This window comes from Amphibalanus amphitrite, unplaced genomic scaffold, assembly GCF_019059575.1.
Source record: "Amphibalanus amphitrite isolate SeventyFive unplaced genomic scaffold, NRLGWU_Aamphi_draft 000371F_arrow, whole genome shotgun sequence".
Lineage (NCBI taxonomy): Eukaryota > Metazoa > Arthropoda > Thecostraca > Balanomorpha > Balanidae > Amphibalanus > Amphibalanus amphitrite.
The window spans coordinates 367,340-394,055 of record NW_024881865.1 but is presented as its reverse complement, the minus strand read 5'-3'; the positions used below and the strand labels follow the sequence as shown (position 1 = coordinate 394,055).

The 26,716-nt window shown below is 49.8% G+C and overlaps 1 protein-coding gene across 2 annotated transcripts in view; it reads left to right on the top strand.

Moving 5' to 3' along the window:
- LOC122389774 (cyclic AMP-dependent transcription factor ATF-6 beta-like) overlaps positions 1 to 26,716 on the top strand; it is a 63,339-nt gene that overhangs the window by 28,451 nt on the left and 8,172 nt on the right. Inside the window, exons 1-5 of one of the 2 annotated variants that reach the window (XM_043382135.1) lie at positions 2,504 to 2,838; positions 7,131 to 7,308; positions 22,421 to 22,854; positions 23,352 to 23,478; positions 24,208 to 24,392. In XM_043382135.1, coding sequence (XP_043238070.1) covers positions 2,794 to 2,838; positions 7,131 to 7,308; positions 22,421 to 22,854; positions 23,352 to 23,478; positions 24,208 to 24,392 — 969 coding nt within the window. In that variant the 5' untranslated portion in view covers positions 2,504 to 2,793. Of the gene's footprint in view, positions 1 to 2,503; positions 2,839 to 7,130; positions 7,309 to 22,420; positions 22,855 to 23,351; positions 23,479 to 24,207; positions 24,393 to 26,716 lie in introns of those variants that run through there. The other variant, XM_043382134.1, reaches the window with a different exon arrangement.

The window sequence follows — 26,716 nt, the reverse complement described above, 5'->3', positions numbered from 1 at the left end:
GGAAAAAACTTAGGTGCAAAAACGCGTGAACCATACCAGCTCACTTGCTCAGGGATAGTATCACGGATCGCGTTTACTGTGTAATGTGTAGTGTGTACTCTGTGCCTTGCTGTGCGCCATGTAGTGTATGTTACCGTACGTTGGCACCTTGCCGTGTACATCTGTGTGGAAATTTGTGTTTACATTACTGCCGTGTACACTGCCATGTTTAAAATGTCCTGAAAAACTGTGGGAACACGGACGGACATTTAATGTTAATACAATAATACAATACAATAATACAATGTTGGCTGGCTTTTAATTGCATACGGCGAAGCAGAGAATAAATTACTGTTTTTTTATTACTTTTTACTCATCGACAGTCGACCTCTGGTGTTTGGTCGTGGCTCGTCAGCGAAGAACGTGGCTCGTTGATACGCAGAACTTGCCAGACTTGTCGGTAGCCGGAGAGCGTAAGTGGACGATCCGTTGACCGTTGAAACCCACTTGACACGCCCGCTACTCTTTGGCACAGCACCGCTTCCGGTTCTGAACGGCGGCGGGTCACGGTGACGATACTGGCGCAGCGGTCACGGCTGGCGGCATTTACGGCGCACATCCCTTACCTGACCGTGAAGTCGCACGGTAGCGGGACTTCAGAGTTTTACAGCTTCGGGCTGGTTATGCCGGCTTGAAAGGTGGCCCAGTGCGAGTGACCTGACAGGTCATGTCCACTATGGCGGGTTACAATGTCAATCGTGAGGGGTCAATTTAGGCGAAACCCGCATCTATAAGCTGAAAATGTCATGAGTTTTAATGGATTGGTCCGGCTCAGACTTCAGAGACGATATTCCTTGCCTTCCTAGCCAGATCGGCCGTTGGGTGAATGACCGGGAGTCGGGACATTGTATCAACAGCGTGCAGCGTGCAGCATGCCGGGCGGTAGACACATTTCACGGCTTCCGCCGCCGAACGGAAATATGCGGTATGCATTTCTGCGGACAGTCTAAGACTCTAACAGCTGGTTGCGCTGCCCGTGGGAGCGTTAGCTGATTACCCCTTCGGCGTGTGAGAGCCGGTGGACTCTATGGGAGAATCAGCTGATGTTCCTTTCTTCCCGTGGAACGTGGAGCTAATACTTCCTTCTGCGGGAGCCTGCGGGAGCAAACGAACGCTTTTCCTAACCATGGGACTCGTTTGACGCATGGTCGCATCCCTCTACTCATGGGAGTCACCTGACGTGAGGTTTTCCTGTAGTTTTCCTACCTGCTACTGGTACTTCCCCTCCCCCCGCTCGCACCTGCTACTATAATGGGAGTGCTTCGTCCCACCATTCTTCCGACACCATCTGCCACCCACCGATCCCACCCATCAGTCGTCCACCGGTGGCGTTCCGCGCCACGGCCCGGCGTTTGCCACTCGCGGTCGGTAATGGCCCGGGCCTGTCGACGACGGGCGTCGTACGCTCCCACGGCCAGTCGGCGCGATGGGCCCGTTTGAAAATATAGGCCGGAATCGGTCGGCTGCGGTAACAGAGGAGATGCGGGGGCGGTGAGAATGAATGGACGGTGCTGCCGCGGGATCTGCAGAAGTCCGCAAGCGGTCGCGTCATGGGCGAGTGATAAAGAGGTATCTCGGCTGGAATGGTACTTCCGTTTATGGTAGCTGCTGCTGAAGAATGGTAGGCATATGTTCCATGTGGTGGCATAATGTGCTCGTCGTTCTTGGCAAAGTGCTGGTTGTGTACGAGTTATTTGCGTGATATGCTTGGAAGTGTATGGGACTCGTGGATAAGGAATTTGTAGGTATCTCTCCTGTCGCCTACCTGCGCGGACACTTCCACCACACCTGCCGACGTGACCTCAGACGCCCGTCTCGGCTGTTGGTATTTCACAGCTTTCGGCTCGGCCCGTCATCCCTGAAGGCGGCGCCGCTGTGTGTGTGAGATGACGCAGCAGCCGGCGCTGCTGCCGTCCGCCGGCGGCGACGAGCCGATCACTGACCCCACTCGAGCGCGCGCCGGCCGCGTCATCGCCGGCGGCGGCGGCCCCGGCCAACCTTGAACCGCGCCGCGCCGACCTGTATCCGTGCCGAGCGTCCGTGACGCTCCACCGGCCACCGGGCCGCGGAGCTGCTCGATCGGACGCGCTTCCGGGAGGCGCTGGGAAACAGTCTGGGGAAGCAGTTGGTCGAGCGTGCCAGAACGTCTGTTCGGGATTGAACGTGTTCGGTGTTAACCCGTTAGGATTTGGGCGTGCCTCGCATGGAATGAGGTGCTGGGTGATAATCCTTTGGTGACATTGACACTAGATTTAAGGACACACTTTACCCATAAGAATTACGGTGCTATTTATTGGAGCACATATAAATACTGCGCTATTTAGTAACGTTATAAATGATCTGAGGCCAAGTATGAGTTTAGCCACATAATGACCTGTTTGTGTTGTGTTATTACGTGTCCCATTCTGTCCATTTGTCCTATTTCCAGTCCCGCTTATACCAATGCAATGTCATGTTATTGAATGGTAACGGGCAGCTCCAGCCAGCTCAAAACGCGGGGCGCGCAGCAGCGGACTCAGGTTACGCTCGCGAATGCCCCAGTCTCGCCGTACAGTTGTGTCGTAGGCTGGGTACGCCACTGCGCGAGACCCACCCTCGGGCCAGCTTGTCACGTGATTTGTCCATGGTTGGGCCAGGTCGCTCGGCGGAGGAGTGCCATTTGGGCATCTGAAGTCCAGTGGTGCGGAAGAGTGTCTGTGCTCACTGCTCGTGTGGCTTATGGGCAGTGCATCATCTGAATCTCTCCATCGTTGAATGCAGACAATCACATTTGCCAAGGCCACAATGAAGCATGATCCAGTAAGTCATTCTCATTAGTCCTTTTCTGACCCATCTACTATTCCTCATTGGCATGGGCTTAGTCTAGACGTTTGGTGACATTATCAGGAACAACCGGAGTTTTATTTTAACCAGTGGAATTCATCAGCATCCGATGAACATTGATAAGTGAGGGCTAGTGCTCGCAAGGAGGTTGTGAGAGAATGCCTGAAGGCAGGCCTCTTTTCGAATCTTTTCGGTGAATAGGAGCCGATGACTACAGTTGGTGACATACCAGGGAAATAAGCTAAAATTAGAGCGCTCTATTTATTGCTCCTGCCCCATGTTGAAGAGATACCCCTAAAAGCGTGATCTTTTATCGGCCCTTACGCAGCAAGGCAGTACTTCTCAGACCGGTGGATGGTATCAATAGAAAGAGAATGCGTCAAAGATTAACATGAATTAATTAAAATAACATTAAAATGTTAATTAAGCGTGGAAATTAGTCCCAAACATAAGCTAATTATTGCTCCTACCTCGGCGACGGCGCTCCCCGCAGTCAGCGGAGAAGCTAAAATAAAAGCCACCATCCTCCTCCGTAAGTCAATTTTAGAGCGGCCGAGTGGGCCGATGCGGGGCCACCGAACCGAGATAAGACGTGGCTAGCAATTGCAAACCGCCATAGAAATCAATATCTTAAGACGTACAATATGGGATGATTACTCTGAAGTCTGAACCTGGAGTGAAAGCATGAGTAGATTGCAAGAAACGAAATGCATAGATTGGTTGAATTATGTACAATAGGCACAGCTCAATAGATGAAGCCATTTCTATGATGTTGACATTTGACTAACCCTTCCTCTCCTCACCTATGACCTAAGTTGAAGTGCATTGGCAGTTGCCGGCATAGTTTTTAAGCACGAGTGTAATTCGCCATCGGACCGCAATGCATGTTGCTAGGCTGCTGCAATTACAACGAACATACAAATACTGCATTCATTTGTAGACGTTTGTTTTTTAGGCGGTCTTTGACGTACAAGGGGGCATACCTGTCGACAACTTGAGTTTCTCCGAATTTCAAAAACTCGCAGAATTTCAATTCCTTATGCACTGTTGTAGGTACAGCTATGTTCACAAGTTTTCGTTTCCTCCTGTTCTAAAAAGGATGATATTTGTCGATTTCGTGCGTCGCTGATAGGAGGGTGCGTTTAATAGTTAGGCCCAACGCTTTCTGCATCCGCGAGTACCTTCAAAAGGGAACAACAGTTTCCATTTATTACACTATGGGACATGTGACGAAATGACCACTGGAACACGCATGAAACGGAGCTCATATTCCTAAAAATGTCTACAATCACTTCTTTTCTGACACTATTAGCAAATACCATCTCAAGTTAGGTGGTTGACAGACAGTCAATGGAGATCTGGGGAGACTGAGTGTCGTGATGCCAATTCACCACTTAACTGATAATGAGGGCCGAGGGGAGAGAAACATGCAACATGCACAACTGACAACTTGACAAGTGACAAAACACTACCACTATTGCGCAGTGCACAACAAATTACATCAGCCAGCCCAAAAATGTTTTTGGTGGCTAATTGCAAAACAAGTCACTAATAAATGTCTTAGTTGCAGCTGAACACTGCACAATGATCACACTGTTCACGCATTGAGTGAGATGCCACAGGTGGTTTGAATCACACTTTGGTACAACTGCAAATCTGAAGTGTTGTCATGAGGTTCATGCCTCCATGATCACAGCACTTTGGTTGTGGTTGGCATAACACTTGTAGTCTGCAGAGTTCCACATGAACTGCAGACACCTCATCTGGTGGTCTTCATGTTGCTCAACTTCTTCAGGAGGCAAATGTCGACCACCCAGCGGAAGCATGGTCCTGCAGAAAAGAAAGGTAATGCATAAGGTACAAACATTATCTGCTGAAACAGCCCCTTCTGTTGGCTGTTATTAAACTTTTAACATAACATAACAACATGTATTGTAATATTGCAACATGTAAAATACTGCCGGCTATTTCAAACCAGAAAATGAAATTATATTGTGGCATAATTCACATGCTCGGCTATCAGTATCAAATAATAAATTAATTTAAAATTTGGCATATTCTATAAAACACATTCATAGAATATTCTACTTCACGTCACAAGGACTCGCAATCTTTCTGTTGGGTTTGATTGTTGATTGACGCATTAACTAAGTTTGTCTTAGGTTTTATTATTGAAAAAAAATCATATTGCATTATTGTATCAAAATACTGCCAGCAATAACAAAACAAGAACATGAAATGTCAATGAGCAAGCTGCCTTTCCTAAAAATGGGTTACTTTGAAAAGAATTTTAGTTTCTTTTAAGGAAAAGGAGAAATGATTATCAGGTAATTATCAGAAAACCACTCAACCAGCAAGTGGCTGGGTGGTTTCACAGCAAACATCAAGCCAAAACATATGCTTACATTTATCTAACAATTGAGCCATTTGACTACTACAAGGATATGTGAGCAAAATAAGAATCCAATTATCCAATGCTGACTTCCTTGCAAAGTTTATGCCTTATTTTATGAAAATGTGTCACTAGAATATGATACTCATCATCGAATATTATTTAATTTACGATTTATTTCGATCGAAAGGCACATGGAGTCCCGCGCCATTTTCGTCGACGATGAATATGATCGTGTTTCATGAAGAGATAAGAGGTTTCAATGGTCTTTCAAAGCAATAATTTGATGCAAAAATTGGTAGGAAATAATATAAAGCTGGTTCAAATGGCCATCAACCATTCAAAACACCGAAAATACTCACAACTCCGTCCCGACGTAAACGCAGCACCGCGCACGCCACACTACTGGCACAATGCCAAAACTGCTGTCACAGCAGAAATGTTTTTTTTTCTCGATTGCAATTGTGGAATTATTTATCAAATAGAAGATGCTCTTTCCGAAAAAGCTACTGATTTCATACACAGATGCATGGAAAATGAAAAAATCCCGGTAAGTTTATTTGTATTGTTTTGTCGATTTTGACATGCTCCTAGTTTGCAGCCATATTTCGATATGTTCTACAGGGAGCTCAGAATTATTTCAGGACCAATCTTTTCCTCGTTCATTTTCCCGTCGATTATGAAATTTTTAGAGCGGAACAATTAGTTTCCAGGCGGTCCGAGCGGTTTTTGTGAGAAGGGTGCAAAAATCGGCGTCATTTTTAGAGCCTCGACACCAGCTCAACACAGGACCCTATGGGAGACGGTGAAGTAGCGGAAGCAATAAATAGAGCGCTCTAATTTTAGCTTATTTCCCTGGTGTGTCACCGACTGACTAGATCGTGTCCTACTCGGTCCTCTCCTGATTTGCGGAATTGGGATAGTGGCACAGGTCACCGTCGACTCTCCGGCAACCCTCCGGCAACTCTCCGGCAACTCTCCGGCGACTCTCCGTCTCTGACGGGGCCTCGTCTCGGGTTTCCGCTACGGCCTCCACCTGCCCGCGGTACAGACTCAACTGTTCAATGACCCCGACATGGACCGGGTTTTTACCGGGACCGTGCGAGCCACGCCGCCTGGTTACTGATGAGCGGCTCAGCGTGCATCTCATGGGCCGCACGGCCACCGCAGCCGTCATCCGCCGCCCCCGCCACTGACGGATGACGGATGACGGATGACGCCCGCATGACGCACCAGAGCTGAAAAATACGCCCCTGTCGGCAGAACATTCCCTGGTGTTCGGCGTGCCAGGCTTGTGTATGTGTAGCTTAGCTAGCCAGGTGCCTGTGTTTTGTTCATGACGAACATGTAGTTGTGGTAGCGGCGTTCCTCTATTAGTAGAATAAACGGGAAGGTCATGGGGAAGACTGAGGAGTTGTGCTGCAACATGACCTGCAAACCTGCAAACATGAACTGCAGTAAGCACTGCAGAGTGCAGACTTCCGTGTTCTTTAAACGGTCTTTTGATGTGTTTGTGGCCAACTGTTCGAAGTTTAAATCCTAAGCTTACCTCTTTTACTTGGCCTCCTCTTACCATATTCAATGTGAATATGTGCTTCTTTGACCGTAAATCACCGCCCTCTTTGTCATATTATTGTGGGCGGTGATATTTGCTCTGGATGTGCTCTATTTTCGCAAATGCAGCGACATCAACTAACGTGTTCTGTTCTCCGTGCTCACAGTCGATAGGGGGCCGTGCTGCTCAGTAGGTCGCGTGTTCTGTTCTCGAAGACCACGGTCACTGAGTGAGGTTCAATGTGTTCTGTTCTCTGTGCCGACAGTCGCTGGTGGAGGTTAGTGTTAATCCGCTAACATGTTCTATTCTCTGTGCCGACAGTCGCTGGCGGAGGGGGACGGCGAGTGGGCCGGTTACGAGGAGCGCGGCGGCGGAGGCGGTTCGTCAGTGATCCTACGCGACAGGATGATCACCGAGGCCAGTCTGCCGATCCGCTCCGAGCACTCCTACTGTAACGACGTGCCCGAGCTGAGACTACCGCACATCAAACTCGAGGATGGTGAGTACACCGGGTCACAAAAGGAACTGATCGGGAAGGGAGGAGAAGGGAGGAAGCTCGCGTGGGTGGATCATGAGTTGGGAGGGAGAGGAGGCCTTTTGTCGAAACGGGGAGGTCAGTCGTATACGACTGACGATATTCCGGCGATATATCGCCGGAATTCCGTTATGTTTGAGATGCCGGTCGGTTCCAGTCGCGGGTCGTTGTCCTCGACTTGCCACGCCGCATACCTGGTCCACGAGGCTTGCAAGTTGTAAAGCAGATGCGATTGGTTGCGGTCGATATCGTGACTTAGGCTGAGGCTGGCTGCGGGTCAGATGCTGCTGCGTCATTACATTGGGACTATCTTTCGTGGAGTGTTCTGCTGGACGATATGTTTCTTCGATATGTCGCCCTTAGAGATCAACAGTCCTCAGGAATCAATACGGGGTCCGGCGTATAGGAGCTAAAACGTATCCCAATGAATTCCAAAAGACTGCACGTTTTCGAAAGGCTGTGTTCGAATCGTTTTTTATTATTCCCAAATGAACTGGGAATAACGTTTTTTTGTGAATTGCTAGTGAAAAGACGTTACAAATTTTGCAACGCAACGATCATTTAATTGCAATAAATCATAATACCTATGTATGAAACGACCCATATGTCCATATATAACTAAACATTTCACTAGCTAGCACAAGTGGGCTAAGTTTGCAGAAAGTAGCCATGCAATGTGGCCTCGCGGTACTCCACCCACTTCGCCTTTACTGGTGCTTCATGTTTGAGCGGCCATTGATTTCGGCCAGTGCGTGCTGGCCCTCAGTGCTACATTGTACAAAGTTCACTGCTACAGTCCCCTGACACGGCACGTGCCAGTGCGGTGGCATTTTGAGCGCTCGGCTAAATTCAACCTCGCCTCCCCACACCTTGCCACCGGCGGAAGCCCGTCACCGTTTCCTTATGTTTCAGCACCGACTCTTGATTCGTGCTCCCACCTGTCATTCAGTTCAGCGTTGCTACGGACCATATAGTGCGTCGCCGTCTGCTCTTACCGATACTGACACACGGCCACGGCCGGTGCTGCAAGCATGTCCATTGTCCAACGTCCACTGTAGACCGGTACATGTGTCGGCGCCGCCCAATCCTGGTTAGAACACCGATGTTCTGTTGTGTTTGATTCCTAACTGGACTGACGAGCCACATAGCATTGTCCTGTCTCCGGTCCGGTTACAATATTGTCTGTTTCTCATCCACACTTTTGCTTTTTCATATGCGATTAACAATCTCTCCTTGCATCTTCATGCATCACAATATACCAACCACGCTTCTGGACCAAAGGCAGCATGGCCCGTCCGTTCTCATTTCCCTGTTCATATTCTCTCTTTCCACCCTCTCCACCCTCTCCAACCTCTCCAACCTCCAACATGTGACGGTTCGCCGGCGCCGTGCCACCGAAAACGGCACGTAATAATCGATATGCACATGACGTTCAGTGCGCGCCGCTCGCTCGGCGGACCGGTGAAGTCGACAGCGGATCGATACGGCGCGGTCGCCGCCGGTGACGCGGCAGGCATGTGATCGGCACGGAGCCTGACGAGCTGACTCGACCAGAGGCCACCCGTTCTCAATCGGGTTTTTGTAGCGCAACACAGCCGGTTGGGACTGGAGTTCTAGTTTACCAGCCGGCGGCTGATGGAAAGGGGTGGATAAAAACGACGGGCGGCTGGTATCACGCTGATCGAAACGGCCGGCGGCGGTGGGCTGCAGAGTGGGCGTGTCGGGAGCGCCGTTGGAGTATCTAGGTAGCCGTCTCCTCTGATATCTGTCAGGAGCGGTGCTGCGTTATCTATGTAGAGGCTGCCGCTGTAATAGCTCTCTGCAGATCTGTCCTCGAATGATATGGAGCAGGCTTGTCATACACATATGAAAGGTCATTCGAATAGGTCATGGTATCATTTGAACAGGCACACTGTGACGTCTGTCGTCTGGAACTACTCCGCTCCCCAGTTCGACGGCCTCTGGCAGGGACTGACGAGCGGTCTCTAACTGTTGGAACCGGATTCCGACAGGAACGGACCGGCACCTCCCCCGGGCTGGCCGTCGCCCGCTGCCGGAATATGCGAGACCGATAAACCGCTGGCTGAGCCACTAATAAACCGACTCTTATCGCGTCGTCCGTGGAATCGACCCTTGGAGCCAAGAGATTTCCACCTACGGGGAGGGCTACGACCTTTGTAAACCTGAAGCGGTGGTGCTAAAACTGGTTTGGGTGCCTCTAATTGACAATCCAGAGATGTCCACGGACCACAGAGAATACATCTGTATTCTGACAGGGCGTTGGTAACATACCAACGCACCCACTTCACCCGTGATCTTTCTTTTCCTGTACCTGCTCCAATCTTCGCACTTATTTCCATGCTCGTGGTTTGTACGATCTTCCAGTAGCGGCGGACTGGCGGCCGGCGGCCGGTCACCGTGTTCTGTGGGATTCCCGCCCGCCGTTTGCGCTGACCGGGCCGCGGTACCTTACTTAGTGCGCCCACCGGACCGCGGTGGGCCGTTAGACGTCGGCACGGCACGGTACGATGTTACGGCGGCTGGTCGGTACGGCACGACACATGGCTAGAGGGTTAGTGGGAGTGAATAGCTCGGGCTGGACGGTACGACGGATTGCTGGAGGGTTTGGTGGACTTGCATAGCGCCGAAATACCCCATTACGTATGCGCAATGCACAGACGACCCATGGAACCCGTGGATGGACAGTGGACGCTTCGTGGTCAGGCTGAGTCGCGATACTGTTCTTGGATCGATCGTACACGTGCGTTTTCATAACAGTGTTGCTAAGCGGAGGGGCGAGTCTAGGAGTTCGAATAACCAGGCAATTATTGTTGTCCTATTGAGTGCCGTTCGTCATTTAGTCGGTGGTCTCTAGAAAGGCAGTGAATAACTCCGTGGTATGTAATACTGCAGCTGTTTGACACTATGCGGAGGTTTTTGGTGCCGTTCCTCACTCAGCTGCTACGTGAGGCGAACGGATCGTTCATCGCTCCAGCCGCAGTCACATCGCTCATGTTGGTTATTTGTGGGCGGTATGTTTGGAAACGTCTCATCGCACGAGCGCCAGGCAGCGCTCGCTGAAAGCGCCATATTTATCACCGTCTCTGGATCGCCTGGTGCACTTGGTCTGGTAACTGAACCTGCTTTGCTCGTAAGATATATAATAGTTTCTCTTGGTGCATGGAGCACCTTTCGGGCACGTAGCCGGGAGTCTCTGGCCCGACGTGCCTGCAGCGCTGGGAATCCGCCGTGCCTGAGTCACGTCACATGATGAACCCAGTGCCCGGCGTTCAACTGATCAGTCACGTCCGTCACGTCCGACGCCGCGTTACGAGCAACGTCACGTCCAGCTGAATCAGCTGATTGGCCATCCATTTTACTTCCTTCCGTTTGATGTGGGCTGAGCGCTCTAATTTTATCTAGCGTCGGGATTTACTATAGTCGCGTCACTCCAGATTCTGATCTACGATTGAGTGTGTTGTGCTGTGGGTCTTCGTTGCCGAAGGGCCTGGATTCCGCTCTCTCGAGTGCTATGTTCCACGGCTTAGCCTGACATACAGCAGCCGCCCACGAAGTGACCACACCAGATGTCCGTGCCTCGGCGGTGCGGTCTGGCCGTGGCCGTGACGCTGGTCCCCGTCTGCCGTCCACCGTCTGCCATCCGTCGGGACCCGTCCACCCGTGACGGTCGGTGTCCCCGGTCCGTGCCGCGCGGCACCGGCTGACGTCCCGCGCCACCGCCGGGTACTCCGTCATCGCAGCACGCAGAGTGTGTCTGCCTGTCAGCGTGTCCTGCCGCTGACAACGACGGCTGAGGTGGCGACGGCAGATGGACAGAGTTCAATACTCGGCGGACATACGCTGGCTCCATAGAGGTCTTATTATATGCTCATAAGGTCTGTCTAGCTGGGCTAGCTGTGACAGTGACGTCAGCAGCATCAGAACAACCGATAAGTGAATGGAGGAGGAACAACACATGCGGGAAACAGGTGAATAAGCTAAAAGGGACTATTGACGTAGGTATGCCGAAGTGAAAGAACAAATGTTCGAGAGAATGAACACGTGAAAGCCGAGGTCAGGTGCAGTTCTGAGGGACGCTGGTGACCCTGTCCTGTGGTGGTTAGCTCATGGCGGTTCAGGTGCTACGGCGGTGTTTGATGTGTGCATTTGCAGATGTTTCTCTTCTGAATCTAACTGAGGCAGTTGTATTTTGCCTTTTGTTGAATGTGGTTTTGGAGGAATTTGATTGGCAGTCAGTGAGGTCTGGAGCTGGACTCCAACTGTGTTTGGCTATAATAATTCCTAAGCGCGCCATGCTTTGAAGAACCCATTTAAAAAGCGACGAGGCTCGCACTTTACATGCTCTGAACACCCATTATCAATTCACACAGGTAACGATGCCGTCGACGAATGACAATCCACTCGAGACATCTTCCCGGTATTTTAAACGGTGAAATTCACATAAAAAATGCCTCCGCGAGACTGCATCTGCATTCTGCAAGCATCCAAAAAGTAAAGACGAGTTGCACAAACAGGGTTTCCCGGTTCTCCGGGTGCGATGTCCTGCCGACCTTGGTCTGACCCTCACCTTTAGATCTCGTGGAGAACCAGTCCGCGGGTATGAACATGGCATTATTGTGTGGCGGCGGCTGCCGGGCCGGGATGTCACATCTCTGACATCTCGTGTCGTGACGTGATGCGCGCTGGATTAGTTCGTTCGAGCGGAACATTCTTAGAAAGTCGCGGCGTTAGGTGCAAGGAGGTGGCTCACCGCTCGTGCTATGGGATCTGAGATAGCGGAGTCAAGATTTGAAACGAGAGGGAAAATACTTTTGGAAATTTGCTTCAGAATAAGAAAGCCGAAGGAAGCATGCAATCCTCAGCCGCCGTTTGCTCGTCTTTACACTGATCTTTGACAAACCTTATGCTTTCGATAGAAGCGCATGCATTCCTAAACTAAAACGATAATGTTGCTGCTGATTGAGGGGTGACTGTAAGCTCACCACCATTGCTTAGCTCTAAGGTGGTTCGACCCTCACGCGGCCGTCTGGGCCAAGTCGTTCCGTCTGGCTCCCGGGCCACCGCCGTCGCTCTATGCACCTGTCGCCGGCTCGGCGGGCGGCCTGTCGGGCCGGCCGTCACCCAGCTGCCCTCTCCCCCTCCCCTCCCACCACGAGCGGGGGGGGGGGCGAGATCGGGCCGGTCGGTTTTGCGACGGCACAAAACAAGCGTCGGGCGTGGCCAGGGCCGTGTCTGGCGGGCGACTGCGCCTTACGACTGAGATTAGCGGCGGATGCGGTTCTGGGTCAGATGGATGGGGGAGGGATGGGAGGTGGGTCAGACTTTGAGTCACATGATAAAATAATAGAAGGGTGGGCGGAGAAGAGTGGGCGGTGCCCCCACCGGACGGTGCATGCTGCTCTGACTCGGTCACTGGCTATAGTCGTGCCGGTCGGCTCCGGTCATAAATGGCTGACTGGTCCCACAGACCCACACGGACCGGCCGCTCCGCTCGACTGTCAATCAACACAGTGCCCTTTTCAATATGCTCCGAGTCTGCACGTGATATTTCACGAAATGACAGCAGGCATTATGAAACAATACGTCAGTGCCTACCCTGTACCCGTCGGAGATGTCAAAATTGGCACACTTTGTCGTGCGTGATTAGACGTCACTACGGGACCAATATTTTTTTTTTATTAAATAGTTTATTTTTCCTTGAGCCTGGTGGTCGTCTCATACATAGGACTCGCTTCTTCTTCTGGCATCTTTACCACTTATGAACTGGTGTCGCGTTCTTCCAAATAATACAGACTTAAAAGCGGCTCTGCCCTGACTTTTCCACGCGGATGAATCGGCTATCGGATATGACTGATTAAAGCGCAAGTTTTCGACGCGAAGATGTTTCACTTCATGCAGGGCCTGTCAGAAACGATGATTGTAAGCGTTTTGTCTACCTAATCCATCACGGACAAAAACAAAACTAATGGTCTGTTTGACAGAAGGGACGATATTTTGACAGGAGAGGCGATTGTTTGACAGAGGAACCCGGACTCTGAGACAAATAGTCCGGGTCTCTGCGTTGGTGGAATATGTTTATCCGTCGCCAGCATTTTCAGAAGCTCGTAGTTTCATCTCAGAGGCTCTTGCTTGACCCCTTGTGACCGGTGCGTAGGCATTTCTGATTTGATCTTCGCTAGACCTTCCTAAGTCATTGGCGATTTGAACTACGAATTTCGTTTTCGATTCGACCGATTAGCTCCTACCGGCATTCCGCATTCCATTATCTGAAGAGTTTGACTCGCATCCATTCATTTAATCTATTAGCTAGGTATTGAAGATGTTGGCTCGTCATCCTCCATTCAACCTAAGCTATGGTGCCAGGCAGACAGCGGTGTTTTTCCGTTGAACCTCTGACGGTAAGTCCCAGTTTTCCATCACCGCACCCGTCCCGGTTTTCCCGTATGTACGCCGCTCCTCTGTCGCCCGTTCACGGACGTCGCCAGGTGCCTGGATTCCTCAGCCCCTCTCCGTAGATTTTAACTGTTGGCCGCTGGGTAATGGCGACCCGAACAGGTTCCCCGCCCGGCCCCACTGCCGCATTCATCAAGAGGCCAGTGACTGAGCCGATGGCTGGCGGCGGCCCACTGCGTCTCTCTCTCTCGGTGGCCCGACTCCACTCCCGTCCCGTCTGGTTCGCCCGCGGTGGGCCCACTCGTTCTGTTGACCTTTATAGGTGGTCCACCGGCAAAATGTCACCGCGCGGCGACGTCCGGACGCTGGTGGACGCCGGATTCGGCACGGCATACCTGCAGCCTGTCGCGCCGGTTTGCCGCGACCGGATACGCACGCTGCGCCAGACAATTGGTCGGCGCTGGCCGCGCGCCGCGTAGTGGCCGCAGCCGGCGTCTCGTTGCGCAAGGTGCCGCGTGTTTTTTTTCTGACGATGCCCCCCGGGCTCTGTGCAGCGTCAATGTCCGATGGTGCGGTCAGCTGGTCCTGCAGGCGTCGTTGGGTTCACCTTACGGCGTTGCTGCGGGGGACCATCGCTCGGTGGCTATCCTCATCTCGCTGCGGCTGGAGGGGACCGGCTCGGTTGGCTGGGTTCGTCCGCCGCACCTGTCGGTCGCACCTGCGAGAACACCTGACCACCGACACGACCACCCTGACCAGGGCGGCTACCGCCGGCTGGTGTTAGCGGGCTCTGGGCGCGTTGAACTCACCACTCGCCGCCTCAGTGGAGCCGGCTGAGACGGCAGATCAGGCGGCTCATGCTGACCGTCCGGTGCCGGGAGAGCACGGACCGGATCCCGTCCGTCCCGTGACCTCCCCTTCCCCCTCCCACCCCTCCCCTCCGCGGCTGCCGACGGAGGTCAATGCCACGGCCGCCGCCGCCGCCGTCGTCGTGCCGACTGCTGCGTTCAGGTGCGGCCGGTGAAGATGCCATTGGACACTAAAGTGGGCTGAATTATTCATTGACATCGAATCCTCCGAGGTTGCTATAGCTGTTGTTTAGAGCCCAGAGGTCACTAGTCGAACTCGGTGACACTATGTTGACCGACTATCCAATCTTGGGGAAACACTCGAACGGTAGCCGCATTGACTTATGGTAATGACATATTACTATGACCGAAGATGAAACAAAGCCTGGTACCGTGCAAGTGTTTGCACGGCGCTATTCCGGCCGATGACCTCTGCATTGACGCAGTTATGGCTGGGAGTTGCCAAACGGAATGCAAACGACGCCGCTACCTGGATGGCATTCATGACGTACGGTCATGAATACCCGGGAAGATGAGCTGGCCCTGTGACTATTCAGGACATGATACCGAGACTCAAACGCTCTTTAGTCGTTTCAACGGTACATGCGCTTCTTTGCGAGTGCTGCGTAAACTCTGTGGTTGGATAATGGCTCGGGCCGGAGCTTGGCCAAGTCTCCTATTTGCGTTGAATATCTGAGATTCTTGCAGCCTGTTCTTGTAGCGACTATCTTGAAAAATCTTGTTAGCGGCTAAAATATCATGTCCATTACGTTTCAGAACCCTATTGCACTGGTAGTTACTCGTACTCATTGTACTCATTAACGTTTGGAGCTCCGAATGTTGTCAGCTCTCGGCAAAATTTAACGAACGGGTCCCGCTAAAAAATATATTGCAGGGCTCATCTCATCGTACAGCCAAACTTTTTCAGACTTCAAATGCGTAGACGTCCAACTTCCTTCAAGAGTCCGTTGCAGCTCAGCTTATTTCAACATCACACGAAGCAAGTGGATAAAAAACAACTCACCGCTACGACATTCTTTCAGCGAGGCTCTTCGCTAAGATAAGTCAATCCGGAAGCGAGTTTCCTAGTAAAAATACAGCCTTGAACTTGAGGCACCGGTGTGCTCTGGCCACTGATCCAGCCATTCCTGCGTGGTGACGCAAGACGCCGCCGCCAGCACCTCGACGCCCGACCAGAAGTCAAGGTCACCGAGCCGGGCTTTGGTCGGTGACCGGTCCTGGCCCGTGTGTGTATGTCTGTCTAACCTGTGTGTCGACCGGTCCTCCTGCGCGGTGACACGGGGCTGAGGCACCGGTCGGACCGGCCGCCGAAGACGCCGAAGCCGGTGCCACTGCCTTACTGCTTGAATGCTAGTGATGGAAACCATGCAGGCTGTTCGATACCAACTTAAAGGGACCATCCCACCTTAACATTAGTTTTGAGATGAGATAGCCAAGTTTGCGGCCAGGCTCAGAAACCACCATTTATCCTGGTCGCAACCCCCGCAGCTTTATGGTGTTCAAGAAATTTCTTCCCTTTACTTGCAGGGTGGGACCAGCTTAGTCCCTATCTCTTAACCATTAGCGGTTTGTTGATGACGTCAGCAGTCATTTCAACGCCCGCCATTCCTTGAACCCGAGTTTTGCTGACCTTGAGCTCCCTTTTTTATCAACGTGAAATCCGTCGTCGGCGCTGAGAAAGCCTATTGCTTTTCATTTTAATTTGAATATTAGAAGATACCCACCACTTGAACTTGGACTGATATTTACCAAGGCCGAAGATGATCAAGCTGCCTGCTATATCTGGAGCTTGGTGTTCAACTTCAACATGGAATGAAAAACAAAATATCAAAGCAAACTGGATATGGTACTGCAAGTTTAAGTCCAAAGAAATTTGAAGAGCTGACAATTGACATTAATTCTTTTCCCGCAAGGTTTCCATAGGAGATCACACCATGAAGAAATATTTTTGATGTTAACAGTTGAAAGGGGATTGATCTTCCAGTTTTGACGAAAGACGCTGCTGACTGTCTTTGGAAAAGGATGTCGGCATGAGGTGCAATTGTGCTTGTGAAGTGGTTATAACTGGTCTTTTCACAGTGTTAAATTAAATGTGCCATTGCAGCCAAGTGTGTTATCATGTAAGGTAAAATCAAAACTACAATGTTGGTTTTACGAGCATTGAGAAGGCTGGTAGGTAACACCTGCCTGTGCTCGTAAATCATGCTGCCAAAGTATTCTAAATTAATTTTATTATACACTTTTGTTGTCCAGAATGGTATCATATTATGGGCCTGTTCCAGCGCCTCCAGTAGAAATTCTTGACTGGAGGCTCTACCAGAGGTTTTACTGGAGGCGCTGGAACGCAATCTGGAGATTTCTGGAGATTGGCATCACATATACCAAAAGAATGACGATTGTTCTCTCTTGAAACGCATAATTTGTCTTCAATTTTATTAAGAAAGATTAACAAAATTGTAGCAATGTAATATTCTTTACATTCAAGTAGTAAAATAATCAGTCAAAAGTCCTTTGTTTACATTCGTGATTGTCAAATGTGCGCCATAATTGTAGACCAGAGCCTCCAGAGAAATTTGGACCTCCCAACTCTCTGGAGGCTACTGGAGGTTTCTGGAGCTTTGGTGAGAGCTTTCTGGAGCTTTCTGGAGGCGCTGGAACGCTCTCTGGAGGATTCTAGAGCTTTCTGGAGCTTTCTGGAGGTTTCTGGAGGCGCTGGAACAGGCCCTATTCCATGTACATATGGTAGTGTTAAGTCCGACCAACATGTTACCAGATTTGAAGCTGTTACGTTACCTAAGTACCTACCGTAAAATGGGGTGTTAAGGGACAGTGGGGTGTTAAGGGACAGTTGCATGGGAAAAACTTTGAGTTATATTAACTTCCTAATTTGAGAAGGTTCAATAAAAACTTCAGTGTGGTAGTTGACACTGTTTTGCTCTTGACCATAGGAGAAAATGGTATGGTTTTTCATGCAAGTGATTTGGTTCAAAAATGGATTTGAAAATAATGCTACATTTTCACAAAATTGAAACATCTCCAAAACTCTGTGTATACCACATAAACTAGTGGGTGTACAGGGAAAATGAATGCATAGGTGTATTGTCACATGTATTGCACATGTTTCCTGAAAAACTTGTGCAAATCCACCCATTCATTCATCATCCTCTTCCTCTTTTCCGGATACATGCATATCTTGAGGTGGATGTAGGGTGCTAAGGAACAGGGAAGAAAAAATAAAAAAATAATATATAAATATAATTTAATTAAGTAGGCATGGAAAACACCAAATTCCACATAAAATGCTGGCAAGTTCATGCTTTTATCTCTAACACATCTTAAGTTATGTAACAAAACATCTCAACACTCCTTTTACAATGATGGGTCAATGGAGACTGATGTAAGTAAATGTGATGTCATCATAAAAAGGCTAAAACAAAGAGGGCAACATAATGACAAGTGACAAGCTTCAACATGGGTTTTTATTGATGACAGAAGATTACTTTTTGGTTCTGTTTACCGTATAATTAGCACATTTTCCACAAGCGTAAACTGCATTACACGTAATTGGCTAAAAAGGTCATTAGTGGTGAATGAACCTGACTTGTTTTGTGACAGAATATGCAAAACATTTCAATAAATAAATTGTGTGCCCTTCCACACCCCAATTGTGGGCATTTGATGACCATTTCTTGGAATAATAAGGTGTCCCTTAACACCCCACATTGGGGTGCTAAGGGACAGTGATGAAAAATAATAAAAAATAAGATGCAGGTATAAATCTTAAAAACTTTAATGTGGCAGGCATGTAAAGCACCAAATTCCACATAAAATGCTGACAATTTGATGCTTCTATCTCCAACCCTTCTTGAGTTATATAACAAAACACCTCAAAACTGTCCCTTAACACCCCGTTTTACGGTACCTGTTTTTTTTACTGGCGTGGTGAATGTCACCTGGATTTTGTTTTGAGGTGCAGACCTAGTAACTCTGACTACATGGGTTTGAAACTATTATCTATTCTGTTTTTACTGGCCTGGTGAATGGCGACTGATGTTGTCCGTGGATGGCACTGAAACAAATTTTGAGTGTCAACTGCCATGTACAGTGTTTTAATACAATGCTGAGGGCTGAAAGTTGTCTTGTTTAGAGTGGTGAAAGTTCAGGATATGCCAGCCACCATGGTGGGTCAGAGTTAATGTGTTGCAGTCAGTTCGGCTTCGGCAAGCACACGGATGGGCATACGCATCAAGACCTGCTCTGCCATACTTTCAGCCAATTTTACCTAGGCAAGTCTTTTCTTTTTTTTCTGCCAAAAGCTATGACATTGTGAATTTCAGTGCTGTGGCCTGTGTGTAGCTTTCAGGAAAGCAATTCTAAATAAAGCTCTGATAAAGTGCATGAAATCAGCAATGCAGCCCTCTATTACATTTTCTACAACATCTTACTTGTTCCTTGCATGGAGAGAAAAATGCAATGTTATGAATTCGTTTATTCACATAATTTAACAAGCATGCAGTTACCTGCTACTATCACTGCACAAAACAGAGCAGAAAACATCAGTTGATCAAACACAAGACACAACAGAAGTTTACAACATAGGCCTGCCGAACCTGCTTCCTCCCACCACAGTTGATGCCATTTCCTAGCCTGGCTTGATGTGAGCACTGAATAGCTGCTTTGTCTAATTACAGCTCACTACCATTCAACTTAAACTACTCTCTTTAAAGTATGTTTTTATGTACTGTTTTAAATTTGAGGGATGTGTACTTGGATATTTTTTATGTACTTTAATCTTGAGCTTGACGTGGAAAACTGAAGACCCATGTACTTATGGATGTTTCCGAAATATATGAGTATGAGTATGAAAAAAAAGTAAGAGTGAGAGCGTTCAGTGTTCATAGCAGCTCGACAGACGACAGACAACAAACATCTTGACAAACCAACCAGTATTTGATTTGGCTAATGATTTATGTGCCTGTTGTATCATGGCCAAACTACTTTAACAGCAATAATCCCTGTTTCATCTTGATCTTGCTTTTAATTCCATTTGAACTCAGATCTTGAAACAATCATCTGAAGTGATATCAGATACTGGCTTCTGTTTCTCTTGAAAGCAAGTTAAAACAACAATGATAAACTAAGGCAGGAGATGTGAGTTGTGGCAGTAGATTTTTGATTCAACATATGTCAACCTTATATTGCTTGAGACCTCTGTGACAGACAAACAAATATTTATAGTTTTTTGATAGTTTGGATTCTTGGCTTGATTTAGCAGATCAGCTGTGAACCTTGACTTTGAAATCACATAAATGTCATGGTACCCGAACGAATCCTCGCATGACATTTCTTCGTCCGCATTTCTTCGTCTACAAATCTTCGTCGGTGCATTTATTTGTCCATCAATGCTTACTCTTGCATATATTTGCGTTGAAGAAGAAATGCGAGCCGATTTTCATATACCCTGATGCGAGACAAAGTAATGCGATACGAATAAATGCCCTGACGAAGATTTGCAGACGAAGAATTGCGATACGAAAAAATGCCATAAGAAGAATTGTCCTGGAATCCTTTGTTGGCCATCATATATTGACCTTGATAAGATAAACGCATCATTCGCGCAATATTTGTCGCACTTTGATACCAAATTATTGCTTCCAAATGCCGACGTAAAGAAAACCTTTATGTGACGTCATAGAAACAGCGGAGTTCCCAAAAAGTAAACAAAAATAAAAGTCTTATATCTCGAAAACGGTTGAATATTTTCCGGTAAAATTTGGTAGATGTTCATTTTCGCTCTTTGTGATTCACGCTACATCACTTTTATGCCAATTCATTAACTTTTTTGAAGGTGGGAGGGTCCCTTTAAATGGGTACCAGGTACCGGCTGAGTAGGGGAAGCGGGGGTAACACCGCCCCCCTAAGCTTTTCGCCAAAATGAGAGAATATGTGTGAAGTCTCTTGGTAGTTATTGTTTTGGTTACAATATTTAAACATTTTCTCACGTGTTTTAGGTACTTATTTTGCATGCTCCTAAAAGGTTTTCATGTATCACGACTTTTAAAAATACCTTGCATATTTGCTGCCTACAAATTGTGTGGGTAACCCCGCCACCGGTGTTGATGTTAACCCAACCCATTCCTACGAAAGCTTTTAATTGTTCAGAGATCGTGTGCGATGAGTTTCCTGTCGGTAAGTGGTAATTTTCGCAAATAATCGGTAATGGACACCTAAATAGGTATAGGTTCATCAGCTGTTTGCCAGTTTTATACAGCTGGCAAGTGCTTGGTCGGGATGCATGAAAAATATAAAGTAAAAAATCAAATAAGCTGCTTATTCCCGACTTAGGAACATCTACGAACATAAATAAAGCGTGTCTTTGGAGTTTCATCACTTATCACGCTACAAACAGGAAACACCGCAACCTCAATTGGGGTAACACCGCCACGGGGTGGCGGTGTTTCCCAATAAGTGATCACAAGCAAAAATCGCCAGCGGTAAGAATGCACTACACGGTTCAAGCAAACTTATCCTACTGGACAAAGCCGATCAGTTATTTTTCGATGTAATCAAGTAAATCAAAATGAGTCTCTACTTAAAGACATTCAAAAGTGCTCCCAACTCATCGAATTTTTATAAGAGAATGTGCGTTTTTCTTTAAATGCCCACATTGAGCTTCGATTACACTGAAACACCGGAACACAAATCAGAAGACGCTTACCTGCGTGCGGTCAATAGGAAATAACGGATTTTTACACTTCACATTTCATACTTTCGCCGCCAGATGGGGTGGCGGTGTTTCCCACAGTGGCGGTGTTACCCCCGCTTCCCCTACAAGGTGCCGGTAGGGTGCCAGGTAATTTCCATGTAGTCCTTACCAGCCTGCAGTAGCGGCGGAACACCCTCAATTAAGGGGGGCACTGCCGACTTTTGGTCCCATTCTTTCCATGCAACGCCCATAGGGCTAATGTTAAAATGCCAAAATCAAAGAGGGGCACGGTGCCCCGGTGCCCTCCCCGTTCCGCCGCCTATGCCAGCCTGGTAACTTGTTCGTACCAAGATATGTAGGTACTGAATATAGAGACCGACGCCACTGAGCACGATGGACGCCTTTCTAACCCCGAGCTCGGCCATGCGAGCTATTCCTAGCTGTCCCCGCGTCCGACCAATTTTTCGGTCTATGAAGGCCGTTTCTACCGTCATGACGTAGGTCTCTCTGAGCTAGCGGTTGCAGTGACGTTGGCTGATTTTTACAGACTGACAGCGGTAGCAATGCCGTCTGCATTCTGCCGCTGCTGCTGCAAATGAACAGCGATTTTATCGTACAGCCCCCATGACATCCTCATTGTTTGATCATTTATGTGACATTGGAAAGCGTAACGGTAGACAAGGCCATGAGGCGGTCGTGCTGTTTTTACGGTATAGTTATCTCGCCATCATTATCACACTATCCTATTGCCGCTATATAGGACCGTGACAATGCCGTCACATTTTAACTACCTGGTTTCATCCCTGCGTGAACATGTTCGATTAAAATGTCAGTATTATCTACACACATATCTTCTGACACTTGTGCAAGTGTAGCGGCCTGGCCGGGCCTTAAAGTGTTGTTTGCGGATGTACCGATAGGGTCACCATCGTTATCGTCCATTGATTATACCACACCCTTTCTTCCCAACTTCATTCGTTTCGTGTTGGAGAACCACTACGGCCCCATCGAGCCTGCTCGGATCCGTAGCCATGACTGCTCTGTCACCCAATATCCCCTTCACTGACTCTGGTCTCACCTTTTTCAGACATGGAGAGCGAGTGCTACCCGGCCATCTCCATGTCAACTGCGACCAGCGGCGGCGGCGGCGGCGGCGGCGGCGGCGGCGCCGACGTGGACGACCTGGTCACCCGGCTCGACTCCTCCTCCTCGTCCTCCTCGAGGACTCTCTCCTCGGCCTCCTCCGACGACTCGGGAATCGTCCTCCGACCCTGTGACACCGTCAGCCAGCCCAGCGCGGTATCAGTGGCTCCCATCACCGTCAGTATGGGCGTCAGTGGCGTCAGCGGCGTCAGTAACGTCACCCAGCTGGGCGGCGTGGCCACGGTGACGGCGGCGGGTCAGCGGCAGGCGGTGGCCGTCCAGCCGACGGCGCCCCGGCGACTGGTGCTCACCCCTCAGACTCGCGAGGAGCTGCAGCTGCTCCGGGCCGACCGCACCACGCAGCAGGCGCATATCAAGGTGGGTAAGATGGTGCGAGCGTGTGAAAGAGATGAGGCTAACGTTATGTGGTGAATGGAAACAGAAGGAGCGTCGACATCCACAGAATACTCCCGAGTAGCTGTATAAGAAGTAGGTAGATGTTGCTGTTCACGGTTTGCTGACTATTATAAATGTTTGCCTAGGTCGCTAATGCAAATATTATATCATCCATTCTAGATTGCGAAGCAGTGAACCTGATCCCCATGAGCGGCAGAGGTAGGTAATCTTCCCCGTCATGCATGCCTTACTCTCTCGTGACTGGGCCATCTGTCGTGGCTCTGTGACCTGGGGGTAGTGGGGTACGTTCACTGACCCTTGGCACCCGCTCTGAGCCGTCTGCTAGTGGTGAGTGGGACTGTGTGTGGTCTGTAATAGGTAAGGTATGTGTGGCTTATGACTGAAAAGGTAACTAACTGTGGTAGTTGTGACGACTGTATCGTCGTATCGATAACCGTATGTTTCTTCTCCGTCGCCAGATATCGGCCGGCCAGTCCGTGTTACGGCCTCAGACGATCGTTCTCACCTCCCGTCCGAGCCTGGTGCAGAGGCCGGCCGACAGTGGCGCCGTGCCGCGGCTGAGCGTCAAACTAGAGCCCAACACAGGTGAGACATCGGGCCCGCCCGACCCGACTCGACCCGACCGAACCCGGGAGCTGGATCCGGCAGCCACCGAGCGATTCAGGCGAACAGGCTCGCTCACGCTAATTGCTAATGGTTCACCGCCGTCATAACTTTGTAATGGAGCAATACTCATGCCACTTCAAAGGCCTTCTGCACTACAATGGCCGTGTAACATGGCATTGTAATGAGGAATTATTATAATTTGGTGAGGAGCAGTGCTTGCCAAATGGATGCTACTGGGGCGGCTGATTTGCTGGTTATTTTGCTACGATAGAAACATAATTAGATTTAGGGGTACTCGGATTTGCTCTGGGCGTTTGAAGCTCGACCTTTCAGGTCTTCGTAAGTTTACTGCACTGCTTCCGTTCGTTTGAATATCAGGACGCCTCTTGGCTTCGATTAGAATATGCCTGGTGTCCACATCTGGCTAATTATAGCCAAGTGTGACGTCCTTGCCACCGACTGCCGTAAGCCGACTGTCCTGCCTCTTGATGACTTGGATTTTGGAACCTCTGTCCGTTCCATAGCATTTGTGTTACCGTGTATTAGGTACCTTGTGTTACCCCCGTTTCCACAGCGTTTGTATTACCATGTGTTACCGTTTACACAGCGTTTGTGTTACCGCCGCCGCCCGTTTCCACAGCGTTTTTTATTACCGCCGCCGCCCGTTTCCCTAGCGTTTGTATTACCTCTGTCGTCCCGTTCCCGCAGCGTTCGTGTTACCGCCGACACCTCCATCGTCTGTGGACTCTGACGGCGGCAGCTCGCCTCCGTACGCCGGCTCGTCGCGCGTCTCCCCAGTCCGCTCGCTGCTGCAGCGGCCCCCCAAGGTGCTGGTGACCGCCGGCCGGCCGTCCGTGCGACATGTTAGCGCGTCACTCATCTCTACCACACCGGTTAGTTCCTGGGGACGGGGTGGATGGACGGCTGTCGTCACTGGCGGTCGCAGCCGCTAGCAAAAGGGGGGGCCAAACTCACACTCGCGGGGCATAACATTTATCCGTCACCGGAGGGTGATCGGCTCATTTTTTTTACGTCCACGAGGCGCCGCGCAGTTGGCCATACTTATGCAATTCATCCATCTCGTTCTTGCGTGGAATCTTTAAGCTCAATCTAAGGCAAAATCACCAGTTCCATTTCTCGTCCCACGGTGTTTCCACCGGTCGGGCCACTGCACCATGGCGACGGATCGGTGTAGCATATACTGGAAGGTCGGGCACGCGGATTCATGACCTTACCACTATAAAACAATTCGGAAAAGTACGTACAGATACCTACCTCTTGCTTTGAACAAGCATGTGAAACCCAGAGAGCATTTTCAGACTATGACATTTACCCATATACGAGTAGTTGTGTGGCGGCGGGAGAGAGTGGGTACACCGACCTCTAGAGACCAAAGGTTCCTGGCTTTCAAAATTGGCATCTGAGGGCCGCGCGCGACTCCTGCGGGCTTCGCAACGGCTCTATTGGGGCTCACTCAAATGCCTAGTCCTCATGCTAAAAAGACTAGCCCTGAGCCCTGAGGACTTCGTCAGTCTCTGCCAGCCCCAGGACCCACAACGGCTCATGGGGTCCCGACGTCGAAATATGAGGGAATCTACGCGGGACCATCAGGACGTAAAGTGATCTCGATCAGGACCAACGTAAGGCTGTGCAGGAGTCTGCGTAAGCCCTCTGAGCTTCAGAAGCCCACCCATGTATGTTTTCACTTAGAGGCCAGTTTAAGGCCCTCAGAGACTAGTACAGGGCCTGCAAACTGCAAAGGCCAGTAGTTTGAGACCATCAGAGACTGAGTTGGGCTCTCAGAGGCTAATGTGGGTCCTTACTCATTACAGGCCAACATGGGGCCCTCAGAGGTCAGCGTGGGGCTCTAAAAGACCGGCATGAGCCGTCGTTGGACCCCAGAGGCCAGCAGAGGGCCCTCAAAGGCCAAGATGGGCCTTCCTCAGAGGCCAATGCAGGCCCTTAGAGGCCGGCATCAGGTGTTTAGCAGCCAGTGCGGGGCCCTCATTTTCACCTAAAGGTTCGTCTTGGGACACCAGAGACAGAAATAAGGCCACGAGAGACCGGTGTGAGACGCTCAGACGCCGGTTGGGGCCCCTGAGGCCGGTTAGGGGCCCTCATAGGCCAGATGTGGGGCTTCAGAGGTCGATGTGGGCTCTTGGCGGATGGGCGCTTGACCGCCACTGAAGTTCCCTCAGAGGTCAGTGTAGGACACTCAAAGACCGGTGTGGGAGCTATATTAATAGCTGGGAGTGTTTTTTTTTAGGCCTCGTGACGATCGAATAAGGGCCAGGGCCCCATACACCTATGGGGGCCCATCGGTTATTTGAGGGGGGCAATGATATGATAGCCCTCTTTATTGGCCTTTGGGGGCATGACCCTGATGTCCCCCCCCCCCCCGCGACCGCCACTGTGTACACATTACACACAGGCCTCTGAGATTGCATACCTACTAGCTCATGCAAACTCTATGCAGGCCCCGGAGGTCCCACGCTAATCTTTAAAGGGACCCTCCCACCTTAACATTAGTTTTGAGTTGAGATAGCCAAGTTTGCGGCCAGGCTCAGAAACCACCATTTATCCTGGTCGCAACCCCCGCAGCTTTATGGTGTTCAAGAAATTTCTTCCCTTTACTTGCAGGGTGGGACCAGCGTGGTCCCTATCTCTTAACCATTACGGGAATCTGATGACGTCATCAAGCTTTCGAACGTCCGTTAAATGTTTGACTAAAACGTTTTGTAGCACGTGGTGGTATACGCTGCTTTGCGCGCAACAAATGCCGCACTTTCAAATAAAGTCGCTAGGAACAGCGGGAATCCCAAAAAGTAAACAAAAGTAAAAGTCTAATATCTTGAAAACCGGTGAATATTTTTCGATGAAATTTGGTAGATATTCGTTTTTGCTCTTTCTGAACCGAGCGACATCACTTTCATGCCAATTCATTAACTTTTTTGAAGGTGGGAGGGTCCCTTTAAGAAACCAAGCCAGCATACGGCGTCACCACCGGGCTTCTGAGGTGCGCAGCATCAACCCATGAGGTCTTACTTTAGCATGTCGAAGAGCCACGCTCATTTGGCAGGGCCCACCCGGCACTGCCGAAGAGGGTTTCATGCCAGCCATTGCTGGGCATACGAGAGCCTCAAGTAAACCCACGCTGATATTCCATATACCTAAGATCCGGCCATACTCGTGAATCGGTGCCAGGACGCTGACCGCA